At 45.9% G+C, this 14,321-nt stretch overlaps 1 protein-coding gene across 2 annotated transcripts in view; it reads right to left on the bottom strand.

The window, feature by feature from the left end:
- The window catches only part of LOC138268029 (adhesion G-protein coupled receptor G1-like), a 360,820-nt gene that overhangs the window by 62,184 nt on the left and 284,315 nt on the right, over window positions 1-14,321 (bottom strand). For both annotated transcript variants that reach the window (XM_069217352.1, XM_069217353.1), the window contains exon 3: window positions 5,674-6,111. In XM_069217352.1, the coding sequence (XP_069073453.1) occupies window positions 5,674-6,111 (438 nt within the window). The remainder of the gene's footprint in view (window positions 1-5,673; window positions 6,112-14,321) is intronic.

Here is a 14,321-nt window from a genome sequence, read left to right as displayed (position 1 = left end):
CTACTCAATACAATACTAACATCTCTCTCAGAAATCTGAAAGTTTGAATCTGTGTTTTCTGCTGTCCACCACTCTTATTGTTTGACGGGTGTTAGCAAGCCTTGTGATTTGTTTCTAGTCTGTCAGGCATAAATATCTGCAACTTCTTTCTTTTGGAAATATTTGTATTTGACCCTCATTTTTAGGTTGAGCATAGCAGCATGCAAGCGCTGCTTTTCTTAAGTGTTGTTATATATTTGGGCTTTTAACCACACCCACCACGCGCCCATCACTATCACTCGTTAATGGTCTTGCCCTTCAAAAATTGTTTGTTATCACTGGTAAATGCTTAATGTTTGTCCCTCCTTGGGGTGGTTTCGTTACCGCCTTGGACATCGACCCAGTTACATGGCTAATTGCAATTTTGCCTAGATGTTTGAATGCAAGCAAACTTCTTTTTCCTTTTGTGTGTCTCCTTCACGCTCATGGCCGTGGCACTTTGAATTGGCTCGCTTATGTGAAACTGTTTTACTTTTCATTTTCAATTTATGTGGCAAGAAAAGTCAGGTTAGGAGTTTATAACGCTAAGCTTTAACTCAAGCAAATGTGAGACCCATTGCATTGCAAATTTTATTATTGTAGTTTTAGTGGGTTACTGTGCCTGTTGCAATTATGTTTGACCTCCAGAATTGGGGCTCACACATCTCATGGCATCCAGGACAGCCATTTAGGACCCACCACTTTCAAATGTCACCGGTCACCACTGCAAGAATGAGCAGTATGCCATTTGGGAACTTCTCTGGATTTATCACACAACAGCCACTGGACTACAACCCATGTGTTGTCTTATCATTTGCTGTGTGCCAGAACTGGGGTAAGCGGTCTATGCCCAGACACAAAAAGAACGAATGTAACGAAGAAGGCATATTCTAAAAGAGTAACTATATTGAAGAAAGGCAATGTTTTTATTCACAAATCTGGATTGTTGACCAGTGGATTTCCAGATATATTGAACTGAAGGTAATTGCAAAAGTTTTTAAACACAATTAAACTACAATAGCTCTGCACCACACACAGATAGTTATGCGAGAGACACATGACCACTGGTTTGAATGTGAAGGTGAGTAGGTAAAGCAATCTGATGTATATAAGCAGGGGCGTAACTTGGTTAATAAGATTTGGGGTGGAGGTGAGCTTCAGATTTCCCAACAATCACACTGGTTAAAATATGTTGTACAAGAAGCAGGACTGGAAGGGGTCCCTTAAGGAGTAATAGGAAAGGGGAGGAGTGCAGATTGTGGGGGGTACTTATAGCTCAACAATTACTGATTTTAGGACCTGTAAAACAGAGACAAGAGTATCTGTGTATTTTGCCTGTATGTGTATGTAAAAATCCCAACTGAAATCTGACAAACACCTCACCATATCCGACCTAAAGCACCTGTACCCCAACTATTTACTACAGAATACATTTGTTAGCGGGGTGTAAGACCCTAAACACTCCCACTCCCGAAGCTACACCTAGGTATATATGGACCTTTCCATCGCATAGAGATACGATGAGTGATATTGGACAGCACTGTACAACAAGGATTTCAATGGTGGAGGTCTGCATGTAGCTGAAGAAGAAAACCAGTTTGGGCTGAAGGTCAAACATTATCCACAGTAAAGAAGTGAGTTAAGTACTAGAGAGAGTTTTCAGGTTTATTGGATAAATGAATGATCATCTTTTGTTCTTCTTTGTGTCGTTTTCAGGGTTCTTATGTTCTATTTTTATTTTTCGTTTCTATGTGTACTTTTTAATTGTCTTTCATTTAAGAGGGGAGATTTTAGTAGCCGTCTATTTGCCTGATTTCCTTGTAATGATATCACACCCTTCCAATGGCAATATTTTGAAACATTCGGCTTGGCAGTCTGACAGTAATCCTTATCAGTTAATCCTCCTTCTCACTCTGTGTTGCTGGCTCTATATATTTAATCAAGTTCTCAATTAGTCTTTATTCTGTCATTGTGGTGAGCTGCTGATCAAGGTACTGTTAGTTCTTCATAGCGATGCTAACTGCTACACAATGTCTCTTCCTCCACGCCACTACGACTGCGCACGTTCTCAGTGCACAACTCTAGGAATAATGCTAATCTAGTTCTGTTTTCTTCATCAGAGGGTATTTTTTTGGCATACGTTCTTTCTTTTTCAGATCATTTCCTGGGTTTGCGCCATTGTGTAATTTTAGGACATGTAGTTATTTGCCTTTGAAACCTCACTTTTGAAGATGACCACTATGTGCGCTGCCTAGCAATGCCAGAGATTTAATTCATTTAAACCATGTTGTTAAAAATTAGTTTAGGCTTATGCTGCTGTAGGAAAGTGCTACTGTTGGCATGGTTACCCCCCACTTTTTGCCTAGTGTTGATGCCAACTGTGATTGAAAGTGTGGTAGGACCCTGCTAACCAGTGTTCTTTCCCCCAAAATGCAGCTTTGCTTCCACAATTGGCACAGCCCTGGCACACAGTTAAGTCCCTTGTAAAAGGTACCCATGGTACCAAGGGCCCTGCGGCCAGGAAAGAACTCTAAGGGCTGCAGAATGTATTATGCCACCCTAGGGGATCTCCTCCACTCAGCACATGCACGCTACGCTGCCTTTCAGCTTGTGTGTACCGGTGGGGAGACAAAGACAAATTCGATATGACACCCCTCTCAGGGTGCCATTACCACAAACTACTGCCTGTGGCATAGATACGTCACCCCTCTAGCAGGCTTACAGCCCTAAGGCAGGGAGCACTATACCACAGGTGAGGGCATAGATGTATGAGCAATATGCCCCTACAGCATTGGTCTCCAAACTTTTTAATGCAGAGCCCCCCAGTAGAAAAATAAAAATCATTGGGGCCCCCCTCAGAATTTTTCACAATTATTTTATAAAGTTGGCAATGTTTAAATATGTCTAGATGAATTTAAACATTGCAGTTAAGTAATGTTGCCTTTTTAAAAGTTTCTGCTTAAAACAAAACACAGTTATATGTGTAATGCTTCTTTTGGCCAGAGCCTGGTGCCCCCTGTGGGATCACTTGAGGCCCCCCTAAAGGGGCCTGCCCCCCAGTTTGAAGCCCCCTGCCCTACACTGTCTTAGTCCATTCTTAGACATTTTAAGTGCAGTGTAGCCATATTGAGTATATGGTCTGGGAGATTGTCATTACGAACTCCACAGCTCCATAATGGCTTCACTGAATACTGGGAAGTTTGTTATCAAACTTCTCAGCACAATAAACCCACACTGATGCCAGTGAGAGATTTATTGAAGAATGCACACAGAGGGCATCTTAGAGATGCCCCCTATATGTTAGCCAGACTGCTAGTGTAGGACTGACCAGTCTGAGCCAGCCTGCCACTTTCAGACAAGTTTCTGACCACATGGGATGAGTGCCTTTGTCAGAAACAGAGCCTGTCCTGTGTGGAGGTGCTTCCTACCTCCCCCCTACAGGAACTGTAACACCTGGCTGTGAGCTTCAAAGGCTCAAGTCTCGGATTACAGTGCCCCAGGGCACTCCAGCTAGTGGAGATGCCCGCCCCCCCCAGACAAAGCCTCACTTTTGGTGGTAATTCCAGCAGGAAAATTAGGAAAACAGGGAGGAGTGACCACCTCAGCCAGGACGAACACTAAAATGTCCAGAGCTGAGGTGGCCCCCTCCCTGCAGAATCCTCCATCTTGGTTTGGAGGACAGGGACCAATAGGATTAGGTTTGTGCCTCCTCTCCCCAAAGGGAGTGGGTACATGGAGGGTATAGCCACCCTCAGGGACAGTAGCCATTGGCTACTGCCCTCTGACCCCTAAAACACCCCTAAATCTAGGGTTTAAAGGCCTCCTTGAATTCAGCTCACCAGATTCCTGGTGATACACAAGAAGAAGAAGGACTGCTAAGCTGAAACCCCCAGTAGAGAAGAAGGAAGACGACAACTGCTTTGGTCCCAGCCCTACCGGCCTGTCTCCTGCTTCAAAGAACCTGCAAAAGACCAGCGACCTCTGTACAATTACAGAGGACTGCCCTGCATCCAAAAGGACCAAGAACTCCTGAGGACAGCAGCTATGTCTAAAGAAAACTACCAACCAAGGACTCCCACCTCACTCCGAATTCGCGAGTCTTGACCCCTGTGCACCAGACGCCCACGGTCCGTATCCAGGTGGTCCACCCAGCGAGAGAGTGCCCCCAGGCGATTGCGAGCAAGTGCCCAACCTAGGTTGACCTCTCCACCCCTTCACGATGACGCCTGCAGAAGTAATCCCGAGGACCCTGAACACGAATCTCCGGACGAAGATATTTGATGCCTAAAGGCACCATGCACTTGCAGCCTCCAGGCTTTGGAGAACCAGACCCCTGGTGTCTCAGCATTCAGCAGGTGGCCCTTCTTCCTGACCGACTGGTGGTGTGCCCGAGACACCCCCGTGGACCTTGCCTGCAGCCTCTGAGTGACCCCCAGGGTCTCCTGACAGACCAGCATTGAAAACCCAACGTCCTGTTTGCACCCTGCACCTGGCTGCCCCTGTGCTGCTGAGGGTGCGTATTTGTTGCCTACTTGTGGCCCCTTCAGTGCTCTTCTAATCCCCCTTGGTCTGCCCTTCGAGCCGTGGGTACTTACTTGCAGGCAGGCCTAATTTCGAGTACCTGTTGTCTCCTTAAGACCCCACATTAAATTTGCTCAACTTTGACCTCTGCACCCGACCGGCCCTGTGTTGCTGGTGGTGGGTGTTTGGGGTTAATTTGAACCCCAACCGGTCGACTTCCTAAAACCCAGAGACTGAAACTGTAAGTGTTGTACTTACCAGTAAAACGATCTAACATTTCTTCCCCCCAGGAACTGTTTTCTGAAAAGTGTACTGTGTCCATTTTCTAAAAAGATTATTGCCAATAATTCAAAAACTGTATTACTTGCCCATTTCAAACAAAGTACTGTTGATGCCTGTGTGAAATACGAAACTTTTAAGGTACTTACCTGAAACTTGAATCTTGTGGTTCTAAAAATAAATTAAGAACATATGTATTTTTGATATATAAAAACCATTGGTCTGGAGTTAAGTCATTGAGTGTGCGCTTCTTCTACTTTCTGTGTGTGTACAACAAATGCTTTGCACTACCCTGTGATAAGCCTAACTGTTCGACCACACTACCACAAAGAAACTACTTTAGCCTCTGTTAAGCCTCTGGGGAAACCCTGGACTCTGTGCACTGCACACTATATCTCACCTTGATGTAGTATGTACAGAGCCAGTACGGGGCAGGCATTATTACACAGTGATGGGTACGTGGTGGGAAAGGGACACGCTGACATTAACTGAGTGAGGAGAGCAGCTCAACAGGGGGAGAAAGAGTTCTCACTGGGAGGGTGACCTTGTATGGGGCTTTGGACAGTCATCTGAAGGTGGTACGTTTCATGGCAATGGTTTATCCGCCCATACTCTAAGTGAACAGATAATGAACAAGAATGGGTGCGTTTATTCTGGAGAGAGAGGCACAGTTTACTTCACTAATAGCAGGAGATGGGTGGCCAAAAGAAAGGGTTAGGGTGGTGAGGTATGTTAGATATTAGATTCTTTGCTTATCCGAACATACTGTATGCAATGCTTCGTTGAAAATCAAGACAAATATTTCTAAAAATAAAGAATGGATAAGTTGCCGGTAGGGTATGCAGGAAGACTTACCGCATGGCCTTCGAATGTTCATCTCGTAGTGCAAGGAGCAGTCGGTTTGATACGTGTTATTCCTATGAGACACATTGTAGAGCACCTCACTTCGATGACAGTTCTGGAACATCCACTTTGGCGGACTACAGATCTTTGTCCGGCACGGAGCAGCATCCATGTTCATTGTTTCGCGGGTGTAGTTGTTAGCTCCATATGATAAGTTGAGGAGTCCTGGTTTTCGGAACCAGTAGACACAGAAGCGATAGTAGCCAGATGGGGACTGGAGTTTCACAATGTCTCCCTTGCGGAAAGGCGCTATAATCTTCAGGCAGTTATTGCTGTTCACGATGGTAATAGTATCACAGTCTAGGTTGGATTCATACTTCAGGGTGCCACCACCAGAGGACTGGTTTCTGGTGCCACAGAACCAGAAGGACATTGACTGTGTGAAGACACCTGTGAAGGAGACACAAAAAAGGGTTTAGGACAGGAGTGAAGAGGCAGAAGAGTGAGAAAATATAGAACAGGAAATGGGGATCCAGGTGGAGCTCTGGCGAGTGGCTGGAGTAATGTGGGCACTTTTATCCAGCCTTATCCATGCACTTCATAAACACATTTTTGCTTTGAATAAATGGAGAATGGAGAAATTGTTGCAAGGAGATGTAACAGGAAAGATAAAGAGAGGCTGGAGGAAGGGAGAGTAAAATAACAGGGAGAAAGTGAAAGGAGGGTGAATGAGCTAAAGATGGGAAGAATGCAAAGATAAAAAGGAAGGCAGAGACAGATGGAGTGGGATGAGTAAAAAGATGTAACGAGAAACAAGTAGAAAGAAAAGACAATCCATGAGGGAGAAAGGTAGCAATAAAGAGGGAGATTGGAGTTTTAAAGAGGGAGGGAATGGATGCACAAACTTTGCACCCACCACCAAGTAAACCGCTCTTTCGCGGGTGCAGTATCTAAGAGGAGCATAGATTACACATCATTCTGAGTATCAGAGTTGGGGATGTGGCTAAGATGTTAACTATAAGCTAAATGTTCCGATGGTTTCAAGGTTTACAAACCCTGATTCATGTAACTTGCCACATAATTTGTCACCTATCAACCCATGTCTGCTTTTATGTTTATTTACATTTTATGCATCAAACAGTAGTATAGAGTGAAATGTTTCATTTTGTGTATGCCGTACATTACTGTCTAACTCAGACACGAACAAGGACTTGTCACTATGCTAGTCTGTAGGAGTAGTAATTGGTTAAAATATCAGTGGTGTAGACATTTTGAAAGGCATGTTTTTCGGCACTTGACTGACATGTTGGGCCTGATTTCAACTTTGGAGGAGGTGTTAATCCATCTCAAAAGTGATGGTAAAGTGACGGATATACCACCAGCCGTATTACGAGTCCATTATATCCTATGGAACTCGTAATACGGCTGGTGGTATATCCGTCACTTTACCGTCACTTTTGGGATGGATTAACACCTCCTCCAAAGTTGTAATCAGGCCCTATGTCTAGTACAGTAAGTCTAACTGTCACTATTTCTTCAGGGACATGATGCATGCTGGGTGCTATTTCTCTGAGCACAGAAGATGTGGTGAGAAATATCTCTGCTGTGGGATGATGTATCACCCCCAGTTTACATTTTAGGGCTCCCAACTCGAAACTGTGAAAGCCAGGGCTGTGAAAGAGCTTTGCCTTCCTTCTTAAGGGAGTAACCTCTATGGTCCTAGTATGGGGTAAATGTTAAGCCTGACCAAAATGGCCATGTGTATTTCGTACAATTGTGTGAAAATCACACAAAACTTAGGGGAATAGTTCAGAAACTAAAATGTTGGTGTTTCACAGAATTGAAACCAAAGGCATACCTCACATTAAATAGTCAATCAAGATACTGGCAGGGGTTGGTTTGAGAAGAACATGTTTAAGGCATGTTTAAAACATATTTTTGGTATATTAAGGACAAAAACAAATAGGCAATGATTGAGGCATTGACACAAAGAGTGCAGAATGCATAGCATAGGTGGTGATAACACAGTTACACATGAAATAACAGAGAGAGCACACATGGCCTCATGAAAACCACTCAGCCCTGCATGTCTGTAAGAACCACATAAGTACCCCGCATTCCCAATGGGACCCAAAAGAACAAAGAGAACAATCCCAACATCTCCATCAAACCCAGCAGTCCAGCTGTCACCCAACAAGAGTTATGCAAATAAAGCAACATTCCATCCACGGCTTGCAAACTATGTAGGAGGGATGGGAGTACACTGTGGTACCAAAGGATAAACCGCACATGGCGGTATGCAGTAGCTCAACGGGGGAGAGAGGTAAGCCAGTCTATACGTTCGTCCATGGGACGCATGTACAGTCGGGGTGTCGTAATTGTGCCATTTGGGGTGTGTGTATACTGCCTCAGTCAGAGGCATCTTCCTCTTGTCTAGCGGGCCCTTCCAAGCTCTGGCCGTCTCCATTGGGCCCCTCCCTGCTTGACATCTCACATATTCTGTCGAGGCTACTAGCGGGCAGGGAATTAACGGAGTTGACGGCAGTGGTGGAGCTCCAACAGGCAGTCCAACTCATGGTCCCAAGCCGAACTCAAGGCAACAACAGTTTCCCAATCAAACTCGACTAAACCTTCCTCTGGACTGCTGTCTCTATGTTGCTGTTTTAACAAATGTTCCGTCCATAAACTGAATTGATTCCAAAACTGAAAAATAAAGTTTGTATTGCCATATTCCATCTCCTTTTGAGGTCACCACGCCATTTCACTAACGTTGAGCCCCTAACATTTTTCCAGTTAAGAGTTATCAACCTTTTTGGCCAATATTCATGCAAGATCGATGAATTATTTAGTTGTCATCTTATGCTTAGTAGGCCTAGGAAACAATCCTAAAAGACACATCAAGGGAGACAGTACAATATTGCGGTTTGTGATGTTGTTAAGGAATGCCATCACGCCTTCCAGAATTCAGTGAGATGGGGGCAGTTCCAGACCTTGTGCAACAGTTCAGTGCCCACCACACCGCACCTGGGGCACTCCGCTTGAGTAGAGTGAAAGTAGTTGTTAATCTTACTCAGTGTAAATATGCTCTGTGTAGGTAATATAAATTCATTAATTTAAAACAGGCATTCCTCAATATCTGAGGAGTAGCGGTGAGCATCTCTGTCCAGTCCACGTCTGTCAACGGGGTTCCAATATCAGCTGACCATTTGTCCCCGAGGTCGTGGAGGGGTAACAGTTGTGTCCTCCTTTGGTACGGCATGATGGCATTGTATTTTCCCGAGAACGTGCATATAATGTGGCAGCTCATGTGGGCCTTGGGTTCAGTCTGCCCCTCTCCTGACACTCTACAGATTGCCTTCAAGAGGAAACCAAAAAGCAAAAAATCTCCTGCAGGTAGGCCATATGTAAGTTGCAACCCCTTAAATGTTTGCCTTTTCTCCCCAAGGTAGAGATCGACGATTGTCTCGATGTTAAACTCTGCTCAGTCCCCCAAGCGCAGGTGCGCATTTGACTGCAAGAAGACAGAAAGACAGCTAAGAGCCTATGCCAGCGAGTAGAGGGGTCATAGTGTTAGATTTCTGGAGGCAGCACATCCAACCATGTTTGGCCACAAACTGCAGACTCCAGGATGGATCCTGAGTTTCTTAGGGTCCAAAAGCCGTTTGGGACAACAACCTAGAAGAAGGGGTATCTGCCCCAATGACTGCCTCATTCCAAACCCTAGTTGCCCCCCTGCATGTCACCTGCTGCAACTGCGCAGCCAAATAATAGGATTCAAAATCTGAGGCCGCAGGGTCACCATCATTTTTCGGGGAACGCCACTCTACAATGACCCTTATTCTATATGAGGTCAATCAGTAGGGTACGGAATTCACAGAATTTACTCCTGGGAATAACTATGGGGGGAGTGGCAAAAAAATACAGAAGCCTGGGCAAAACCACCATCTTCCAGAAGCCTATACGGGTCCGGAGAGCCAAAATTGCCTCCAGGAATTCTGCCTTGCACCTATAGAGTTGGACTTCAAGGTAGAGAAACGAGGACTGCTCCCATCTGAGACCCCTGGTGTCTGTGCCGTCCACATCTGTGGGCCTAAATGGGAAAACGCAAGTTTTATTAAAGTTCACTGCAAACCCATTAGTGCACCCAACTGATCCAACAGGTGGGAGATCCCGGCAATATTGTTCCATTTATTGTCGAGAAAATGTAGCATGTTATCGGCATAGAGCGCAATGTGATGCACATCTACCATAGCCGCAATGTTGGTATAATGAGTCCCCTTCCTAGCCTTACATGCTGACGGTTATACCACAATGGCAAAGACCAGAGGGGACAAAGGACATCCCTGCCACGTTCCACACCATAGGCAGCAGATATCAGTCTTCATCCAGGCCATGGGAGAGGTATATGAACCTGTCCAGTTAAGAAAGTAGTTGCCTAGACCCATTTTTCCCATCATGACATACAGGTACTCCCAATCCAAGCTATCAAAGGCTTTCTACATGTCTACCGGCATAACTGCTGCCTGAGGGTTTAAGTGCTGCATGCTAGTAAGAGTGCTGTAAGCCTCCAGATATTAAGGGTTGTGTTGAGCTCTGGGATGAAGCATTCTGACCTGCATGGATGATGAGGTGCATACAGGGCAGACATCGAGTGGACAAGATCTTGCCCAGGATTTTATAGTTCATGTTCAGCATCGACAAGGGCCTATATGCGCGAGACATCCAGTTAGCGATTGTGGGCACCGGTGTAACTTGGTCACTACGGGCGTAAAGAGTGGTATAGAATGTCCGAAATAGTTTGATAATATCAGATTGTCTATGTACCCAATTCTAGGATCACAGATCCCTTCGTGGATTGGTTCCCTAGCCAGGCCAGCAACGTTCCTGAATTGTCTCTGTCTAAGTGTGCCTAGGCAATGTGCTCCTGAAAACAACGAAACCGACCGATCTGCCCCTAAAAACCAAACTACCCCAACTCCTCCACCCCACCCCTAAAAACCAAACTACCCCCACCCCCTCCCCAAAAAAGAAATCTTCCACTATACCCCCCACCCACTCTGAGCCCTAAAACCTTCTGACCCTCCCAGCCGCCCTAAAAACAACCAACACCCCAGCCCGCCCCAAAAAACAAAACTACAAAGCCCCCACCTGTAAAAACAAAACTACCCTGACCCCCATCCTACCCCTAAAAACAAAATAACCCCAACCCCCACCCCTAAAAATCTAACTACCCCAGAACCCCCCCCCCCCCAAAACTACCCCCTAACCCAGCCCCCGCCCCACTTCCCTACCCCTTCAAAACTATCCCGGCCCCCCTCCCTCAAAAAATAAAACAACCCCACCCCCACCAGAGTTTCTCAACAAGTTCCTCTAGTTTCTTGCAGCCTGCCATAAGTGGTTGCTGCTGAGTAGGATCACTATATGTATTAGACTGTATGCTGTAACAACGCATGCGCCAACCACGCATGCCTGAACAATGTGGTCAGAACAACGGCTGCGTTGTTTCCACGCATGCCTTTACCACGTTTTAAAAGCATGCCTAGAAAAGGCATGTGTCGGAACTGAATGCGTGGTTCTAGCATGCCACCCCACCACCCGCCCAAGAAACACTACTACCCTGACCCACCACCCCCACCCTAAAAACAAAATGACCCCGTCCTCCCCACCCTTAAAAACTACCCCCCAACCCTGCCCCAGCCCTACTTACCTGAATGCGTCCTCTCCCAATGCACTCTCTCTTCTTCTCTGCCTTAACCACACATATGCATTATTCAGCACATGCGTGGTTAAGGCAGGGAAAAGGGGAGTCGTCGTTCACGCACGCGTGGTTAAGCTTGTGTTGTTAACGTATGCGTTGTTCCAAACTCTTTGTTCCAGACGTTTCTCATATCTATCTCACTCTAATTGCTGAAGGAGGAGTTCCTGTGCAAGGACATCATTAATGAGCTACTTGCGCACCCCACACGTTTGTGCTATTCACTGACCCTTTATCACCACCTTGAAAACGTTCCACTCTGTCATAACAGACGAGATTGTGAGCTCATTCTCTGCAAAATATTGTCATATCCTTCCCCCATGGCAGAACGTTTGATCTTCCAGGTTTTTGCTTTTGAGGCACCAGGTCGGTATATTAGATGGGGTCAACACCGAGGGCAGCATCAGAAGAATGGGGGTTAAGGTCCGATATGTCCATGCTAGATATTCGACTTGGGACACCAGGGCGTCTACAGTTGGTATGCAGAGGAAAGTGTCTAGATGGACATGGTGGTTGCGCAAGCAGGAGTGAAAAGAATAATCTCTATGAGCAGGGTGCGTTTGTCTCCAGGCATCTAAGAGCCCTCGGTGTGCCAACCACGTACGCAATTTACTTGCTAACCGCATTACAGGGGAGCCCTGTAAATGGAGGTGTGGCCAATCCAGCAGCAGGCCGGCGATGCAATTAAAGTCTCCACCAGTAAGTATTGGATCGGTCATGTACAGAGCAATCACAAGGGAAAGTGTGTATAGAACCAAGCCTGGTCAGTGTTTGTAGCATGTATATTAACTAGGGTAAGGTCTCTACCACTAAGTTGCGTGCTAATGACCACAAATCTGCCTTCTCCGTCAATGTTCTTATCCAATACCTGGAAGGGTACCTGGTCTTATCCATATAAGAGCACCTATGGCAAAGGCAGAGTATTTGGCGTAAAAAAGCTGGCCCCACCACCTTTTGTTGAGAGAGACCACCTCCAGAGCGGTATGGTAAGTTTCTTGAAGGAGAGCAATATGGACCCCCTTCGTTTCAAGTATGTTTGTACTTTGTACCTCTGGTCATAGTGTTCAGACCCAGACATTCCACATTAGGATCTCCCGCAAGGCATTTTCCGCTTCCTCAAAACATTCTGTAGATAAATGTAATGGCCACAAAATGTGTAGAATTTCATAGATCTGGCAGGTACATCGAAACCTCTGCTAAGGCTTCCAGAATACCCAAGTTAGTGGCATGTAGTCCTGGGAAAAGCTTTTTTTACAGAGCTCCTTATTTGGTTATTAAAATGGTCCCTGTTCCTGGCAGATGTTTGAATACAAACAATATTCAGAATGCAGAAAACATTTTACATAAAATTGTAAGTAAAATGACAAGGAACAGGCTTATATGTTGTCTTCAATGAAGAAGAAGGGGGACAAAACCAAAACATTATCCAAAGAGCAACCAAAACATATGGGACAACACCTTGGTGATCCCTGCCAAATTATAATACAACTGTAATCCTTCCTAGGGGAAGGTACACAAATTTTCAGTAAACATTTGGAGGTTACAGGGAAATGAGAATTTGCCGACCATTGTATAGGACAGTGTTTAGACAGATACTGATTTAGGTGTCTTTCCCCTCAAGCCATCATTATAGTGTGATCACAACAGTGCTAAGTCGATCCTCAAGGGATTTATAGGATCCTTGGGGGTTACGTCTACAACACCTTGTTAAAGTCCACGTTGTTCCTCAGAAACCGACCCTTCCTGTCACCCACGTGTGTGCCACATAAAATGCTCTGTACCCATTGCTTATAGAGAGTACAGAATACATCTAATGGGCACACAAATAAAATGGCTGCTGAAGATGATGCCCCTAGGAAGTTTGGTAGAATTTCAACCACTGGATTATTTTGTGAGCTACACTTTCCTGCTGTTTCTACAATCTACAGATTTTTAACCAATATAACATTTGGGGGTGGTATCATGCCAAGCTGAGCAACTCATTCTTCCTCTAGTGTACCCTCCTTGGAAACCTAGGGCTAGTTTGCCACACTCACTCAATTGATTGGGGGACTATTCTGAATGCCTGTGATTTGATGCAGAGACTGCCCTGCTTCCCCCCTACTTAATTGGGTTTCTCCCAAGGCTGTGCTCTTGTATTTCCTTGATGCATACAGATTGGCCTACGGTCAAGAGTAGATAAATACACCCCAAAACTATTTTTAAAGTTTCCTTGTGCAGTGTATTTTGAGATGAACGGGATCTCCTATTCAGATTATGGCCCTTATTACAACCCTGGCGGTCGGCGGAGAAGCCGCGGTCTTACCGCCAACAGGCTGGCGGTAAAAAAAATTGAATTATGACCATGGCTGTTACCGCCATGGTCATCCGCCACTTCTCCGATCCGACCACCAGGGCGGAGACGACCGCTGGGCTGGAGACCTGGGTCTCCAGCTCAGCGGTCGTCACAATACTGCTGGAGGTATCATGACCCGGCTGACCACCATGGATTTCATGGGGTTTGGAACCGCCATGAAATCCATGGCGGTAAGCACTATCAGTGCCAGGGAATTCCTTCCCTGGCACTGATAGGGGTCTCCCCCACTCCCCACCCCGAGTCCTTCCCCTACACCCCCCACCACCCCTGCCACCCCCAAAGGTGGCAGGACCCCCCACCCCACCCCTACCCCCAACATTACATTACACATACACACCCGACAGCACGCAGGCACCACCAACACACATACCTGCACACACACCAACATACATGCCAACAGCCACACACACAGTCATATGCACACACCCACATTCAGACATACACGCACACATCCATACAGACATACATACAGACAGACACGCACTCATTTCCAACCTCCACTTCCCCGCCGCCCGCCAGTATGGCTGCTGGCGGCTCTCCGTCCGAAAA

Source organism: Pleurodeles waltl, chromosome 12, assembly GCF_031143425.1.
Source record: "Pleurodeles waltl isolate 20211129_DDA chromosome 12, aPleWal1.hap1.20221129, whole genome shotgun sequence".
Lineage (NCBI taxonomy): Eukaryota > Metazoa > Chordata > Amphibia > Caudata > Salamandridae > Pleurodeles > Pleurodeles waltl.
This window is presented reverse-complemented; position numbering and strand designations above follow the sequence as displayed.